This window comes from Cnephaeus nilssonii, assembly GCF_951640355.1.
Source record: "Cnephaeus nilssonii genome assembly, chromosome: 11".
Lineage (NCBI taxonomy): Eukaryota > Metazoa > Chordata > Mammalia > Chiroptera > Vespertilionidae > Cnephaeus > Cnephaeus nilssonii.
In genome coordinates this window covers 63794052-63812576 of record NC_137082.1, presented here as the reverse complement: position 1 = coordinate 63812576, position 18525 = coordinate 63794052, and the positions used below count along the sequence as shown (strand labels likewise).

General features: G+C 40.6%; 1 protein-coding gene and 1 pseudogene across 3 annotated transcripts; both read right to left on the bottom strand.

Moving 5' to 3' along the window:
- Nucleotides 1-1012: 1012 nt before the first annotated feature.
- Nucleotides 1013-18320, bottom strand: PSMG2 (proteasome assembly chaperone 2). 2 transcript variants are annotated; one of them, XM_079784361.1, is made up of 7 exons: nucleotides 18136-18320; nucleotides 15282-15453; nucleotides 11953-12011; nucleotides 8243-8361; nucleotides 6662-6835; nucleotides 2166-2286; nucleotides 1013-1301 (listed from the first exon to the last, which is right to left on the bottom strand). In XM_079784361.1, the coding sequence occupies exons 1-7, from the start codon at nucleotides 18190-18192 to the stop codon at nucleotides 1209-1211; spliced, it is 795 nt and encodes a 264-aa protein (XP_079640487.1). In that variant the 5' UTR covers nucleotides 18193-18320; the 3' UTR covers nucleotides 1013-1208. The 2 variants fall into 2 exon arrangements, with proteins under 2 accessions (XP_079640487.1, XP_079640488.1); XM_079784362.1 differs by having other exon boundaries at nucleotides 18177-18288.
- Nucleotides 6853-8223, bottom strand: LOC307107247 (large ribosomal subunit protein eL15-like; annotated as a pseudogene). The gene has a single exon. The product of its transcript is annotated as a large ribosomal subunit protein eL15-like (transcript).
- Nucleotides 18321-18525: the final 205 nt, after the last annotated feature.

Below are 18525 nucleotides of genomic sequence, written 5' to 3'. Positions count from 1 at the left end.
TTGGTGTCTCTGTGGGGAATGAGGGCAGGAACTTCCTACCCCACTATCTGGTTGTCACCTCCCCTTAGTATTTTATTTTAAAAAAAACACACATATTTTATTGATTTTTACAGAGAGGAAGGGAGAGGGATAGAGAGTCAGAAACATCAATCAGCTGCCTCCTGCACACCCACTACTGGGGATGTGCCCACAACCAAGGTACATGCCCTAGACCTGAATCGAACCTGGGACCCTTCAGTCCGCAGGCCAACACTCTATCCACAGAGCCAAACCAGTCAGGACCCCTTAGTATTTTTTTTTTTTTTTGATCCCCAGTTGGGGGCATGCAGGAGGACCCCTTAGTATTTTAACAAGGGAAACAGGACCAGGCTATGGAACTCAATATGACTTATATAACACAAACAAATAATTTACTAAGTACTACGAAGTAGGGTGTATCCTTTAACCTTTTGCACTCGGATGTCGAGTGTGACTCGACAAGGTTAGCATTAGAATAAAGGAATCGAGAAAAAAGCAAGCGAGTGCAAAGGGTTAATATTAGAAGGCCTTGCACGCATGGAGGTAACAAAGCCAATTAGCAGATATATAAGATCATGTGTAAAAAGTGACTGGTATGTAGTAGGCACTTACTTAAAAATAGAAACTATTTTTATTATTTCTTTTATACTAAAATTCGAGGTGGGGAAATTATTGGAGATTATCGTGTTGTGACCAATGTAATCACAAGGATCCTTATAAGTAAAAGAGGCTATGAGCCAAAGAATGTAGCTTCTATAAACTAGTAAGGGGTAGGAAACTGATTCTCTCCTGGAGCCTCCATAGGGAACACAGACCTGCTAACACTTAGAACAGTGAGACCTACTTTTGGGCTTCTGACTTCTAGAATTGTAAGGAATTTGTGTTGTTTTAAGCCACTAAGTTTGTGGTAATTTGTTACAGCAGAAACAGGAAACTAATAGAGAAGTCTGAGTTAAAAAAAAAACTAAAAAGACATGTCATGAAATTACTTAGGAAATATTTTATTGTACAAAATTTACATTTGTTGTATATGATGAAAAGCATAGCAAAACCAATCTTTTGCTAATCCTTTTTTTCTGTAAAGAGTTAAGATTTATTTTCTAATACATTAGATAATACAACTTTTATACAGTTAACAATTGTGTTGGTAGTAAGTGTCTTGGGACATAAGATATAAAAATGAAAACAGATCAGAAAAGCGCAGGGGGAAGACCACTGCCAAAGAGTAATCTCCAAGAACTTGGCATTTTCCACGGCAAGGCAGATGCTGTGGGGTCATCACTCTGTAAATGAAGAACAAAATGTTTTAATCCTTCATCTTTACCAACAAATTACCTTTTAACATGTACGTATTACATGTTAATCCCTAGCTTTTTGGTTCCTTTTGGTTTTGACACTTTTAGCTCCGTTTTATTGTAAAGAAAAACAAAGCAATAAATTTCTATGTCTTTATGTCAACTTAAGATAACTTTCCTCAAGTTTCAAATCATAAAGATATGCCAGAAAGGCTGTGTATAGATTCCACCAAGTAAAATCAAGTTCAAAAGAAATAGGTATTAAAAAAAAAACTGTGAGTGTATCAATTTGTCCTTAGCAAAATCATAAATTAAAAAGACAGTTTCCTACCATATAAAACCGCCTTATGGGACTTAAAACAGCCTAAAGGCTAACTGATTTCTCTGGGTGTGATGTTCTTATTTCATAATAGAGAAAAGTATTTTAATTATAATGTGTATTCGATAGCTGCAGTATTGCTCATATAACAATACCTTTTGTTTTCTAAAAAAGGAATCCTGAATTCCAAAAAGAACTTGTTTATTTTCATAAGAAGCTTTTTGGTATAAATGCAATATGAACAATGAATACAATGAAGTATATCCCCACATGAGATATATCCCCACACTACTACTTTGTAACTTAAGATATTCCTTTTTTGGAGAATTAGCCTTAATGAAACAACTGTATAAACAGCAGGCTGGTTAACTGCTCTCCTTTAAAAAGTTCAGTTAAAATAAATTTTATGTAGAAACACGTTTATATTCAACATAAACTTTTACTTATTTGGTCTACTTATACAGCATATAAAATACAAGTTTATTAATATATAACCAGAGAAATCAGAGGCTTAAGCTATAGGAAAAACTTACATGTGGTTTGATTATCTGAAGCCATTCATTAAGATATTCAACAAGACCTAATGCATCTGGGATATTGTCTCCTTCTGAAACAAATTTTAGCAGAACAGCCATTGGGATTTCTTTAGAACAGCTACAACAAATTAAAAAAAAAAAATTAAGTATTCTACTGATAAAAGACGCTGACTTCAGCTAAGAACTTTGAGCATGTAACTATAGCTACGTGTGTCTGTTTTTATAGCTAAGATAATCTAGGTTTTGGGCAAGGAGAAGATACCCATCATGAAATCACTTATTTATCTCCTGTTACCCCAGATACATTCTTCTGTTTGTGCGGACAGGACTTGGAGCCATCCATGTAAGCCCACCCTAGGCATATGCAAGTTTGTGCCTCACACCAAGGCTACATGAAAAACCACTCCTCTATCCTTGGTTATAGAACATGAGGTATGTTCTGATCTACTCCTGAAACCTACTGTAGAAACAGCTATTTTTCAGAAGCACCACAGCAGAGACTGAAAGATTTTAACACCTTATTATTGAAAAGCAGCGAAAGAAAACTGTGGAACAGAATAAAGGGGGGTGGGGGGAACCTTACTATTACTTCTTACATTTATTGAGTGATTATTATGTGCTAAGCGATGTCTGCATATTTTATTACTTAATCCCTACAACAATCCTTGAGAAAGTTATAATTATACCGATTTCATAACTCAAATCAGTTTGGAATAATGGGAACAAGGACAGAGTACCCGGATTCAAATTCTAGCTCTGCCACTTACCAGATTATGTCGGGCAAGTTACTTAATCAAGGCTTTAGTGTTCTTCTTCTGTAAAAGAGGGGTCATAACAGATAACAGAACTGACCTCATAGGGTTGTTGTGAGGTTAAAAGGCGGTAGTGATGGCAAAGTGCTTAAAACAGTGCCCATAATTAATGTTAGCAATTAATTATGAGGTAACTTTGGTTCACAGAGATTTCAATACAGTTAACAGGCTCCAAGTTCTATATGTAGGAAGTGGCAGAGGTGGCACTTGAAGCTAGGTCTTTCTGACTCCAAACCGAAGTCTCCTAACTGTTCTGTTATAAATGCCTCAAGCTAGTAACAAGATGGAGATCTTACCAATGCAAAAAGCTTCCTGTTTGCCAACAAAAGCAAAAATCATTTCTAACACCCTAAAACCAAGCACCACGAGAAAAACTATACCAAAACTTGAGAGCACATGACTGACAGAGAGCTACAGATTTAAGACGTGGAGGAGAATTTGACGTTTAAGTTCAAAGGTCTCAGCTGTACAGGGAGAGCCGACCACAGCATTTCAGCTTAAAAATTAGAAGCTGGAAGTTGTTAGCACTAATTATACCATCTCAGTACACAGTTCTGAAATATCTTAGGGACTCTCTGGCTTTGTATGGAAGAACTGTGAGCAGTGTTGGCTCAGAAGATTCTAGTTCCTGAATACTCATGTCATGACAGCCTTAGAAATGGCTCATGCTGAGAGAAAGCCAGCCACCCTGGTGTGCCTTCATTTTAAAGGCTCTAGCTTAAAAAGTGCTGGGGTATGGTCTTGAACTTACAGTGCCCCACACTACTACTTTGTAACAAAAATCTATATATATAAAAGCCAAGCAACTGGAACGGAACATCTGGAACGACCGGTTGCTATGACACACACTGTGGTGGCCAACCAGCCTGATCAGGGCCCTGATCGGCCTCCCGCAACCTCCCACAGCCCCTCCCCCTGGCTGACCTGTCCCCGAACCCCAAATGGGGTGGGGCCGGCTGGCGAACCCCCTGCAGCCCTTCCCCCCCCCCCCGCCCGCCCCTGATCAAACCCCATCGGGGCAGGCGGGCCAGACCCCACCTATGTATGAATTCGTGCACTGGGCTTCTAGTAGTAGAATAAGAATTTTAGTATCATCCTCTGGTCCTCTCTGTAAAAATGGAAGGTGGAGTGTGACTCATTTTATTACTTTTTGTGACACTAAAATCTAACACATGAGATATATCCATTATTCATTTACAATTAAATACAGGAGTAGACTTGCCAAAACCAGTTTGGCTCAGTGGATAGAGCGTCGGCCTGTGGACTCAAGGGTCCCAAGGTTCGATTCCGGTCAAGGGCATGTACCTTGGTTGCGGGTACATCCCCAGTAGGGGGTGTGCAGGAGGCAGCTGATCGATGTTTCTCTCTCATCTATGTTTCTAACTCTCTATCCCTCTCTCTTCCTCTCTGTAAAAAATCAATAAAATATATTAAAAAAAAAAAACTTAAAAAAAAAATACAGGAGTGGACAAAAGTAGGTTTACAGTTGTTTGTATGGAAAATAACAATAATTAATAAGTGATAACAGAAGAATAAACTCTGTGTTTTGTGTACTCACAGCTTTAAACCTACTCTTGCCCACCCCTGTGTAAGGGCTCTCAGGTCAGCCACACCACTGTCACAAGGAGCAATATTTTCTTATCCAGAGATCAGAATATATATTTGTTCTGATAATGAGAAGGCAAAATATGTATATCACAAAAAAATTTAGCAAATAATCTTAATATGCATTGAGGGAGAAAAAAGGATTAAAAATTATATGAGTTATATGATTTTTTTTCAATTTTAAAAATTATTTATTGTGCCAGGCTGGTTGGGCTCATTGGTTGAGTGTGGACCTATGAACTTGGAGATCACAGTTCAATTCTCAGTCAGGGCACATGCCGGGTTTCAGGCTCAATCCCGTGGGGGATGTGCAGGAGGCAGCCAATCGATGATGTTCCTCTCTCATCTCTGTTTTTATCCATCCTCTCCCTTTCTCTCTCTTTAAAAATCAATTTAAAAAATATATTAAAAATTATTTATCGCAATGAATGTAAAATTGCATTGAACATTAAACACAGGTCTTGCTATAGCTGAATAAAAGAAAATTGATTTTATGAGAAACAATTTCAAATAGGATGAACTCTAAAGTTATGTTTTGTAGGATCTTGCAGATACATATATTCAATTCAACTACATTTTAAAGAATGTGGGAAGACTCAAATTACTGATTCAGAAATAAAAGTGAGGACATTACTACTGACTTTACAGAAATAAAATAGGAATTATTATTTAATGCAACAGATTTTCTGTTTAAAATGATGACAATGTTCTGAAAGTGGTGATGGGTTCACAACACTGTGAATGTATTTAATGCCACTTAATTGTACACTTAAAAATGGTTAATGTTATGGATATGTTACCACAATTAAAAAAAAGATTATAGCCCAGTTGGCGTGGCTCAGTGGTAGAGCGTCAACCTGTGAACCAGGAGATCATTGTTCGATTCCCAGTTAGGGCACGTGCCCGGGTTGCGGGCTTGATCCCCAGTGTGGAGCGAGCAGGAGGCAGCCAATCAATAATTCTCTCTCATCACTGATGTTTCTCTCCCTCTCCTTTCCTCTCTGAAATCAATATATAATCAATAAATCAATAAATATAAACAGCCAAAACCGGTTTGGCTCAGTGATAGAGCGTCAGTCTGCGGACTGAAGGGTCCCAGGTTCGGTTCCGGTCAAGGGCATGTACATTGGTTGCGGGCACATCCCCGGTGGGGGGTGTGCAGGAGGCAGCTGGTCGATGTATCTTTCTCATCGATGTTTCTAGCTCTCTATCCCTCTCCCTTTCTCTCTGTGAAAAATCAATAAAATATATTTTAAAAAAAATAATAAAAAAATAAATATAAACAAATATAAAACAAAAAAAAACCCCAAACCAAAACATAAAAAAAGATTATAGAGGTTGCATTGAACAAGTATCAGAATCCCTAACATGCCACACATAATAAAGTGTTAAATAAGGCTTTTCAGGACCTATTGTCCTATAATCAAATTTCAATCTTTCCCCTGAATGTAATTTCCATTTTATAAATATACTAGAGGCCTGATGCATGAGATTCATGCACGGGTGTGTGTGTGTGTGTGTGTGTGTGTGTGTGTGTGTGTGTGTGTGTGTGGTGGGGTTGGTGGTTTGTCCTTCAGCCCGGCCTGTGCCCTCTTGCAGTCAGGACCAGGACCCCTCAGGGAATGTCCGCCTGCCAGCTTAGGCTCGATCGAGGGGATTGGGGGATTCCCCCTCCCGATCCCCCCTAAGCCGGCAGTCAGACATCCCTCTTGCAATCCAGGGCTCTCACAGTCCGGAATCCTTGCTCCTTACCGCCCACCTGCAGTGGAGGCAGGAGAGGCTCCCGCCACCCCCGCTGGGCTTGCCAGCCGTGAGCCCAGCTTCTGGCTGAGTGGCACTCCCCCTGTGGGAACGCACGGACCACCAGGGGGCAGCTCCAGCGTTGAGCATCTGCCTTCAGTGGTCAGTGTGTGTCATAGTGATCAGTCTTTCTGCCGTTTGATCGATTTGCATATTACTCTTTTATTATATAGGGTTTTCAAAGTTCCAATAAGCAATCCAACAATTCTCCAAATTATCTTACTTTCATTTTTAAATAAAGCGGGAACAAATGAACAAAGAGGCAAACAAACTCACCCTTCATCATAGAGTGTTTTTGTGATACCTCCTCCAGGTATACGGATGCAATACGCAGAATCACTTATTTCAGGAATGCATGGGCTTTTTTCCATTTCTTCCCAGTTAAGGCTTTTTATTTTATTTTGAACACTTTTTTGCAGGGAAGGTGTAAGTAGATACCTAAAGGGAGTACTAGAAACAATTACATAATTAACTTTCTAAAAACTCACCAATATAAACATGAAGGCAAAAATCAGTTCTTTTAGAAAAAATTATCTTACATTCTCTATTCCATTGCACAAGGCAAACCTAAATTTTAGCAATCTTTGGAAGAATAACATGTAAAAAATATTGCTCTGACTTGCTATTTACAGACAGATGGTAAAGAGATAGGAATATTTAAACTAAGGTAAGACCATCATGAAGATAAATTTAGTTTTCACAGCTCTGCTCCCTTCTGGCCATGAGGCCTATTGTGAGATTCCTAGAAATTAGCTCCAGTTTTGAAAGGTTACTCTTGGCTGATATTTTTCATCATGACTTTATAGGTGCATAAATGATCATGCAATAAAATAGATTAGCTCTGTGATGTTGCATGCACAATACCACACAATCAAAGCAGTTCCAGAACCATCTGTGTGTGTGTGTGTGTGTGTGTATTTACTGTCCTAAATTGTTTATTAGGTAAGAATTTTATCAACGTTACTTATATTAGCAGTAACGGTGGAGCCGGAGTATTGCGCCTTCTCCAAGCTGCAGGGCGAGGACCACCAATAGTGTGGTGGAACTTGTGGCCCTTCCCAAGGCCACGGCTCTTGCGGCCCGCAGATGTCAGCCCTCGCATCTCCCTGTGCTTGTGGACTGGTTTGGTGATCCACCGGGTGTCAGGATTTCTTACGATAGCCTTATGGAATGGATCAATGAGGATAACCTCAAAGAATTTGTACGGGGAATCTTCACCAACCCAGTAAGAATTCAGGACTCTCAGAGCCCTACAGTGGCGTCCAGCTTGCTCCTCAGCAACAGACTGAAGACTTCGAGCAAACATTAGCTGGTTAACACCGTGATGGACAGGCTTGCCGTAGGTCGCGCCTTTAGGAATAGGGTGTTTGCGGCCACCACGGCGCACACAAATCTGATATATGACATAACCTTGCTTGGCCTCGGAGTCCAGCCTGTGCGCTTTGTCGGGCCGGGTGGGGTGGGGGGCCCTGTGGAGTGCAGAGAGCTGGTGGTACTGCCAGCAGCGCACCCTGAGAAGGAAGCGCATTGCATCAGACTGCTTCTTCCTCCATAGCTCCTGGATGTACTTGTAAGCGCCCATCTTGGTTTACCTGATGGCTGCGGCCAGACGGAAAGGCCAGAACCATCTGTATATTTACACCAAAGCTTTCCTTCTGTCCCAACTATGGAACTAAAAGAGTCTATCTAACTGTGCTCCCTCCTATCTCTTGACTTTTACCTTCTTCTTTCTGAATTTCAGAGAGGAGAGGTAAGGATATACATGGCTTGTAAAACTTATTTTAACCTTTTAATAGATAAATCATAATAATATTGCATAATCTTTACAAAAACATTTTTTCAAAGGCAAAAACATACCTGCGAAGCTGTAGATCATTACAGTGATATGAATGACTGCTCGAAAGAACAATAACTTTGGCACAGTTACTACTTTTCACCCATGAAAGCAGTTTTTCACAGAATGGCTTTGATTTATACTTTGTATATGTTGGGGGGGAAAGAAGAAAATAAAAAAGTTAGATCCTAGAGTATAAGAAGATTCTCTATAATATTTCATCAACTTTATCTCATGATATATAATGTAAATACACTAAAATTAGAATTATTTTAAAATCCACTTACAGTCCTTAAACTGAAGGTGAAAAATGAAGAGCAATGAATTACATATTATATCTTTACAATCTATATACTAGTATATAAAAGTCTAAGCAACCGAACGACCAGTCACTGACAAGCATTGACCACCAGGGGACAGACACTCAGCACACAGGATGGGGCTCCCTCCTGTTTCAATCGGGTCTGCGGGGATTGGGCTGAAACAGTCTATCCAACATCCCCCGAGGGGTCCCGGATAGCGAGAGGGCGCAGGTAAGGCCGAGAGACCCCACCGGTGCACGAATCTGTGCACTGGGCCTCTAGTTTAGAAATAAATTGTGAGGAATCTAGATTTTAAAAAAATTCTATTTTGACTAACAAAGGAAAATTTCCAAGTACTTCAATTAAGTAATCCATTATTACTTAAAAAATTTCTGACCTGTATTTGATCATGATGAAACAATTAGATAAATCCAGAATGCCAAACATCTGGTCTTATTTTCTCAAAGGAGTCAATATTTTGAAGACCAGAAAGGAAAGCCAGTTCTATAGTGAAGGATACCAACTAAAAACATGTAACAGGCATGTGCAACATATGAATCTTGAATGGATCCAAAATTAAAGGATATGTTGAAGACAATTAGGGAAATTTGAATATTCTGGATGACACTACTGAAAAATTGATTAAATGCTGCTTTTCTTAGGTGTGGTAATGGTGTTGTGGTTGTGAAAAATAAATGTCCTTATTCTTGAAAGATATGTGCTAAAGTATTTTGGGGGTGGAATATGATGTTGCTGGCCTGTTTTTGTATTGCTTAGCAAAAGAAAACTGTGCAGAGAGAATCAAGCAAGTGTGACAAGATGTTAACATCTTGGTTAATGTGGAATGTAGGTTATAAAATTATGAGGGGGAGAACCCACTTTATGGAAACTCTTGACATACTGTTAATTCAATAAAATTTAAAATGCAGATAAGGAATGGTTAATCTTTAAAAAATAGGAGTGCTGGATAGTATAATGGTTGAGAGAGGCAATTTCTAGAATCAGGCTGCCTGGTAATATATACAGAGTGCTTAAAACAGTATTGGTGCAAAGTATCAATGCTCAATAAATGTCTGCTACTTTGAAGTCATTATTTACCAAAAATTTCATTTAGAAGTGTTTAACGCTTTAGCCAGTTTTGCTCAGTGGATAGAGCGACGGCCTGCAGAACTGGTTTGATTCCGGTCAAGGGCACATATCCAGGTTGTGTGCTCAATCCCCAGTATGGGCATGTAGAAGGCAGCTAATCAATGATTCTCTGTCGTCATTGATGTTTCTATCTCTCCCTCTCCCTTCCTCTCTGAAATGAATAAAAAAATAAAAATAAAAAAATATATAAGTGTTTAACTTAATTCTTGAACTTACACTGATGTAAGAGTGAACAAAAAGCCATGTGACAAAATGTAAAAATGTTAGCAACTCTTATTGCAAACTTTGGGTATGATATTATTAACTAAAGAAAGTAAAGAGTGGTTCTAATATAAATATTAAAATAATCATAACACTATTCATGATAGCCTAAAATTGGAAAATATCAAATGCTCCAGTAACAGTCCATTGAATTAATTATGATTTATTTATATAGCAGAATCCTACATAGAGGTGAGAATAAACAAACTACCGCTACTTGCAACAACATAAATGTACCTCACAAATAGAATGTTGGTAAAGGAAACTGGAAATAAAGAAGTACATAATATAGCGTCAACTAGAAGGAGCATGGGGGAGGGCCTCCATTGATAAATTTCTGACTTCCTAAACAGATGGAACCTTAAGTCAACATTTATTGACAGCTTCTCTATATGCCAAGCACTATTTTATTTCATTTAAAAAATATTTTTATTTTTTTCAGCGAGGAAGGGAGCGGGAGAGAGAGAGAGAAACATCAATGATGAGAGAGAATCATCAACTAGCTGCCTCCTGCACGCCCTCCACTGGGGACTGAGCCCACAACCTAGGCATGTGCCCCTACCAGAATCGAACCATGACCTCCTGGTTCATAGGTCAACGTTCAACCACTGAGCCATGCAGGCTGGGCTTGCAAAGCACTGTTTTAGAAGCTGGGAATATTAAGAGTGAATGATACATCATTATTTCTCTCAGGAAACTTACTTTCTATTAGAAGTAGATAATGAACATATATATGACATGCCACGTAGTGATGAGTTGTGAAGAAAACTAGCACAGGGTAAGATGATAGAAAGGGTGGTCAGGGAAGGCCTTTCTGATGAGGTAACATTTAAGCAAAGACTAAAGGAAGTGAGCCATTTAGGTATCCAGGGAAAAGTATTCCAAGCAGAGAAATTAGTGTTAAGATTCTGAGACAGGAGTGAACTTCATTTAACAACACAGGGATGCCAGTGTGGCTGAAGCAGGCAGGGTGAGCAAAAAGGGTCCATAGGCAATGAGCACAGAGGAGTGGTCGGAGGTCAGATTAGGTAGAGCAACTGTCCAACAGAACTCTGCACTGAAAGAAATGCTCTTTATGGCAGGTGCTTGCCACATGTGACTAGAATGATGGAGAAACTGAATTTAAATTTTATTCATTTTTAATTAATGAATCAAAATTTAAACAGCTACATGTGGCCAGAGCTATCATATCAGTGCAAATGAAGGGCCTGATAGGCAATGGTAGTGCTGTGAATTCACTCTGAATAAGATAGGAAGCCACTAAAAGGCTTTTTGAAGAGAGAAGTTATGTGATTTGAAAGGAACACTGACGTGCTGTTTGCAAAGACTATTAAGTATTTGTGGTAAGTGGGTGGGGCAAGACTAGAATCAGGGGCATGAGAAATGACAGTAGTTTGGACTACAGTGGTAGCAGCTGGATGCAGAAAATATTTTGATATATACATAACTTATATGTAGATGCCACTGGTTGAAACATAATACAAATGAAATAAACCTATAATATTCACATGCTTAAATTTTTTCACCAAGGCTACCTGAATTGTGAATATGTAAGATCCAAGCTCTATGTCCCAATTCCTTTCAATATAATCATAAAATAATAGTAGCACATCTGAAATTTTATGAGATTTTCCCCCCCACTGTAAATTCAAACCTTTCTTAACTGTACATACAATAAAAACTCAAATTATTTTTGACTCTTAATTCTTTTTTTTTTTTTTTTTAAATATATTCCATTGATTTTCTACAGAGAGGAAGGGAGAGGGATAGAGAGCCAGAAACATCGATGAGAGAGAAACATCGACCAGCTGCCTCCCGCACACCCCCCACCGGGGATGTGCCCGCAACCAATGTACATGCCCCCGACCGGAATCGAACCCGGGACCCCTCAGTCCGCAGACCGACGCTCCATCCACCGAGCCAAACCGGCCTCGGCTGACTCTTAATTCTTAATGATACTTAGTATTTTCTCATTATATTTTACTTTAATAAATTTTAAAAGGCAAATATAATATGCTAACCTTAATAAAAATGGACCTTAACTGAAGAACCACTAGCTTCTTTGAAGGCAATGAATATACTGTAAAGACAAGAAGAAAATGAAATCATACAAAAGTTAAAATGAAGGAGTTATGGAAATAAAACTATTAGCCACCCAAGTGCCTGTAAATAGACAAAAGGATAAAGAAGTTGTAGTACATATACACAATGGAATATTACTCGGCCATAAAAAAAGAATGAAATCTTACCATTTGCAACAGCATGGATGTACCTAGAGTAATATGTTAAGTGAAGGGATTAAGAACTTCAGATTGGTAGTCACAAAATAGTCCTGGAATGTAAAGCACACCCTAGGAAACAGTGAAAATAACGTAATAACTATTTGTCAGGTGGGTACTTGAAATATTGGGGGAACTAATTTGTAAAGTATATGACTGACTAACCACTATGCTGAAATTAATACGAATATTGAACGTAAACTGTAATTCATGCATGGGTAGGGCCCCTAGTGACTGCCGGCTGGGGCCTCCCTTCCCCTGGCTGCCTGCCACCGGCTGGCCCCGCCCCTTGGCCGAACTCCTGGTTGAGGGGACAATTTGCATATTAGGCTTTTATTATATAGGATGGTATTTTACTTTTGTAAGAAAATGTTCTTAAAAGATAAGAGATGCACACTTACATATTTAAGGTGAAATGTCATGTCTATAATTTATTTCAAAATACTTCATCTTAAAAAAACAACAACAGCCTAGCCGGTGTGGCTCAGTGGTTGAGTATCAACCTATGAGCCAGGATATCACGGTTCAATTCCCAGTCAGGGCACATGCCTGAGTTGGGGCTCAATTCCTGGTGTGAGGTGTGCAGGAGTCGGCCGATCAATGATTCTCTTTCATCATTGGTATTTCTGTCTCTCTCTCTCCTTCTCTGAAATCAATAAAAAAATAAAGGAGATTAAAGCATTATAATTGACTTGTTGCCAGTTTGTGTCCATGAAAATCGGTGGGTCCTCCTTTAGAATGAAGGTACACTAGCAGGGTGGTTTGGTACTTAAGAGTCAGCCTCAGGGACCAGAGTGGCTTGATTAGAAGCTCAGTTATACCAATCATTAATCATGTGACCTTAACTTCTCTGTGCAATGGTTTCCTCATCTGTAAAACTACCTATGGAATAACTGTGAGGATTAAATGAGTTAACACATATAAAAGCACAGTGTTCAGTTTATAGATAATAATAAATATTAGTTGTTATCATAAATAGAAAATTAAAAATTCTAGCTCTAATTTTTATAGTCCTTTATCCTTTAAGGAGATAACTGAAATTATATCTTCTATTAACAAAGCCACCTTTCCTGTAGGAATTTCATTAAGATGATTTTTTCAGTGTTTTTTATTATCACAAGTTAATGACATGAGTAATAAGACTAACAAAAAACAAAATGCTTTTTCATTTGTCTTTCAATCCACCAACAATCTTTCATGGTCCTCTAGCACTTCTTGACTTTGACCTTAAAATGATAAAAGAGGACTGAGAGGCCAACAGAGGAACTGGCCATCAGATGAAGTAACTGGATGCTCCTATGCTTTATGATCAACAGCTATTCCCTTACTCATTCAGTGCAGTACTCCATTATAAACAAACAGTGGTCAGTGCAATATAAACTGTGTTCCTGATTAAGCCTGAAAGTCCAATGAAAAATTATGGGAAAGGCCTACACCTACTAGCAACATTAGGCAATTCAATCTTTCCGAGCCTTACTGATATCATATTATGGATTATCCTCTCTAATAAAATGGTAATATGCAAATTAACCATCACTCTGCTACATAAGCCACCAGCCAATCAGGGTGAGTATGCAAATTAACCCCAATCCAAGATGGCTACAGCCACAGAGAGCAAGGTTTCCCAGGTAACAGAGCAAGCCAAGCTTTCCATAGCTGTTGCAGGCCTAAGCCTCCACTCAAGCTACAAAGTTTCAATTATAGAAGGTAAACAAATTCAAACAAATGGCGGCAGAATGGAGCTTGAGAGAGCAGGCCAGGGTTGCTGGCGGCAACAGGGAAAGCAAAGCTTTCTGCACACCCTAGCCGGGCCCACCCGCTTAAGGCTACAAAGTTTCAATTGTAGAAGGTGAATTAACTGCCACAGAAATGGCTGCCGCCCCAGGCTACAAAGTTTCAATTGTAGAAGGAAAATAAATTCCAGATACCAGGGCCTCCCCTTGGGTTGCCAGGGGGCGTGGCCGGCCTGCAAACCACCACAGGCCCCTCGCTCAGGCCGCCCCACACCCCAAGGGAACCCCCACCCTTATCTGTGACACCCTTCAGGGCAAACCAGCTGGCCCCCACCCCTGTACCAGGCCTCTATCCTATCTAATAAAAGAATAATATACAGATTGATCATCATTGCAACATACAATATAGCTGCCCCCATGTGGTCAAAGATCCTGCCCCCATGTGGACACAAGATGGCCACTACAAGATGGCCAGCAGGAGAGGGCTGTTGGGAGGCACCAGGCCTGCAAGGGAGGGCAGTTGAGAGGGACCAGGCTTGCAAGGGAGGGCAGTTGGAGGTGATCAACCCTGCAGGAGAGGGCAGTTAGGGGTGACCAGGCCGGCAGAGGAGGGAAGTTGGGGGCAAACAGGCTGGCAGGGGAGCAGTTAAGCATCAACCAGGCTGGCAGCGGAGTGGTTAGGGGGTGATCAGGCTGGCAGGCAGAAGCGGTTAGGGGCAATGAGGAAGGCAGGCAGGCAAGCAGTTGGGAGCCAGCAGTCCTGGATTGTGAGAGGGATGTCCGACTGCCCGTTTAGGCCCGATCCCACCAGGATCGGGCCTAAACGGGCAGTCGGACATCCCTCCAGGAGTCCCAGATTGGAGAGGGTACAGGCTGGGCTGAGGGACAACCCCCCGCCGTGTACGAATTTCGTGCACCGGGCTTCTAGTATAATAATATGAGAGGATGACTGAAACTTAGATGAGATAGTACATACTAAACATACTGAGGACTGAGCCCAATGGAATACTCTTTTCTCCTTTCCTTGTATTACTGATGCTTACACATGCTAGTAAGAACAGGAAATAAAAGTGAGGATAAAAGGAAAAAAAACACACCCCAGGTTAAAAAACACAAAATTTTCAAATTCTATCAAAGGACACAAGTACAATCACACTTCTCATAGGAGTTGCCATTTAGAAAAGGCTATGAGAATAGGACAATGTGACTGGGTCATCAGTTCTGCACAAAGCTGGCATCAAGGAAATGTCTGCTACCAAACAGGGTCTATAGCGTCTATTTCAAATGTAAAACAACTCTACCTTATAGTAGAATAAAATATGCAGAAATCTTACATACCTTCAGCATTTATACTGAGTTCTGTTGAATTTTCTTCTGATGTTGCATATGGATTATTTCCAACCATTGGCACAAGACAATCGGTATAGAAGTAACCAATTTTACACATATTCAATGTAGAAATGATCAGATCTATTGCAAGCTGGCCAACATTTCCAACGGATACTGCCGGCTGAAATAATTTAAAAAATATATTAAGACATCAACATTAGCGGCACTTTTAGAAGTTTAGACAGAAGACAATAATGATAGCACTAGTACTGGAAGTTTATGCTCAGCTGCATCATTGCTACATACTGATTCTCTCATTAACTGCAACTGAGGTGTCAACAGGGAGGGAGCCTCCTCCACATTTGAGACTATTGATTTAACACTTATTGAACACCTACTATGTGTCAATCATTACTCTAGGTACTGGGAATGCAGTAAAACAAATCAACAAAAATTCCTGCCTGGTGGAGATTCCACTGTAGTGAGAGAGCAATTTATCTGTAAGAAAATAAATGGTAAAATATACAGTGTACAATAGTAATTACAAAAGTAATATGACCAAAAATTAAGTGACTGTAAACATGTGTATATTTGTTTGGCTGTAATTTTAAAAAGGTTTGGTCAAAAAAAGAATTACTTCAGGTGACAAGAAACTATAGGCCTGAAAGAGGTAAGGGAGAGAATATTTCAGGCAGTGGGAAAGGAAGTATAAAGGCTGTGAGGTATGAACAAAAGTGCCCTTGGATTTTCTATTTGCTTTGTTAGTGCCTAAAGGTTGGTGTGAGCTCCTTTTCACACTAAAACCACACACACACACACACTTATCCCCATGACTAACAGTCCAACTGCCAAATCTCTAGCTACTTATCTGAAATGGAGAGCCTAACGGGTATCTCCCCATGGTTATATCAAAGGTAACACACTCAACATATACAATATTAAACTTCTGCTCAAACTTGTCCCCATATTTTGTATTTCAGAAAAGAACAACAATTACTAAGCCAATTACTTACACCGGGAAACTTCTTCCCTTTCTTTTACTAAGCATACCTAATACATGACTAATTTTCATTGATTCTACTTTATATTTCCCCCCCTCCATATTTTTATGGGTCCTTCAGAGTGGTCTCCCACTTTTCATTGTTGTCATCTATTAATCCTCTGGTTACCTCCTGCATTTCCCTTTCCTCTTCTCAAAGATTTTGCTACTTTGGTTAGACCCTCACTTCCTTTATGATCCATCTTTTCCTCACTACTGGGTTCTTCCCATCAGCATATCTTTCGAACCTGGGATCCTTCCGTCCACAGGCTAATGCTCTATCCACTGAGCCAAACCGGCGAGGGCAGCTACTACCTCTTTTTTAAGGTGTCCCTCCACAGCCCCAATTCCCCACAGTTGTTCACTAAAACATAAACAGGCAAAAGTAGGGTTACGGTTGTGATACAAACAAATAACACGATAATTTAAAAATACAAGAACAAACTATATCCCTACTCATGGCTGTACACCTACTTTTGCCCACCCCTGTATGAAATGATTACCAAATACATTTAGTTTTAAGATCCATCACCACAGTTACAATTTTTTTCTTGTAATGAAAACTTTAAAAAAAATATATTTTATTGATTTTTTACAGAGAGGAATAGAGAGTTAGAAACATCGATGAGAGAGAAACATCGACCAGCTGCCTCCTGCACCCCCCCCACTGGGGATGTGCTGGCAACCAAGGTACATGCCCTTGACCGGAATTGAACTTCAGTCCGCAGGCCGACGCTCTATCCATTGAGCCAAACCGGTTTTGGCTGTAATGAGAACTTTTAATTCTCTTAGCAACTTTCAAATATACACTACAGTATTGTTAAGTATAGATACCATGCTGCACATTACATCCCCCCCCCCCCCCCCCCGGACTGACTTCTAACTGAAAGTTTGTACCTTTTGGCTATTTTTACCCATTTCACCCACTCCACTCTACTCGCCACTCCATCAGTTCTCGGCAGCTATGAGTTTGGTGGGGTTTTCTTTCTTTTTTTATTTATTTTTCCTCTCTCTCTTTTTTTAAAGATTCTACATAGGAAGCTTTTCTTAACAGGTCCTTGTGTCCCTCCCTCTCCCAGTAAATCCTTGGGCCTTTCTATATATTTTAAAAACTTCTGTCCTAGCATTTATTGCCTTTATTGATTTACGTGTTTCCAACGAGACGGTAAAACTCGCTGAGGACAAGTACCTGGTCTTATTCTAATATTTTCACATAACAGAAAGTTTACTGAAACAATGAACGAACACGGGCAACTGTAGGAGCCTTAAACCATGTTAGCTGCTGGCAAAGCTGCTTTCATTACCCTATCCGCAGGCAGTTTTTCTGGTTAATGACAAAGACCTGTTTGCTTAAGAATGACTCTAAAACTAGTTGCGAAACGCTTTTTCTAGGATAAAATGTAACGAGAATGTCCCGCACAGCATATGCACAACGTACCTGTAATATCCAAATACATTACGTTGTACAGTCAAAAAAGACTACAAACTGTAGACTTAGATACAAGGTTTGGTGATAACGCCAACAAAGGTTCGGTTTGGATCGAGACCTCCAGAGACAACCTCACCCCATTTTCAGCGGGGGCTGAAAACCCGAAATACAAAGTCCCCCAAACACACTCTTCAAAACAGTTCAATTTTGAAAATGAAATGTGTCTTTATAACCACTCAAAGTGTGTGTATACATTTTTTTGGGGACACCTTATAGAAACAAGTACTCTCTTTCCCCCAGGGCCGGTGATACCCCCGAGTTGGGGTGGCGGCACTGCAAGCGCCTTCCGAAAGGCAGCCCCCCGAGGTCGGGCCGCGGAGAGGACGGGGACTCACCATCAGGAGGGTGAAACCCGCGAGGTCGCAGACCGACTCACCGCAGGGAACAAACATGGTCGCACTGAAGTGGGAGGACGGAGGTAAGCCCCGGCCTGGGAGGAAGGAGGGAGGCGGGAAAGCGAAATCCACGAGCTCCCGCAGTGTCTGCGAACTCGCGTCCCTAGAGCTCCGCGTGACGCACGCGCGGCGGGGCCTGGCGATCGGGGTCCTTCGAGTCCCTCGGCGCGGGGACCTGAGGGGCCTGTCCAGCTACCTGCCGGTCCAGAGGGCCGAAAGGGCCCGCGAGGGAGGGCGATATGGCGGATAGCGGGTCCGGACAAGGTGTTGGGGCGCGCTGAGGTCGTGAGGCGGGAACCGTGAGGGCGGGGAAACGGCAGGTGGAGGTGA

What these genes read in the sequence shown, in the direction of transcription:
- PSMG2 (XM_079784361.1), bottom strand. Translation starts at nt 18,192, where the DNA reads ATGTTTGTTCCCTGCGGTGAGTCGGTCTGCGACCTCGCGGGTTTCACC. An exon ending in ACTCAGTATAAATGCTGAAG is followed by an intron (nt 12,012 to 15,281) that starts GTATGTAAGATT and finishes TTGTCTTTACAG; the next exon opens with TATATTCATTGCCTTCAAAG. An exon ending in AAAACACTCTATGATGAAGG is followed by an intron (nt 2,287 to 6,661) that starts GTGAGTTTGTTT and finishes AATTTGTTGTAG; the next exon opens with CTGTTCTAAAGAAATCCCAA.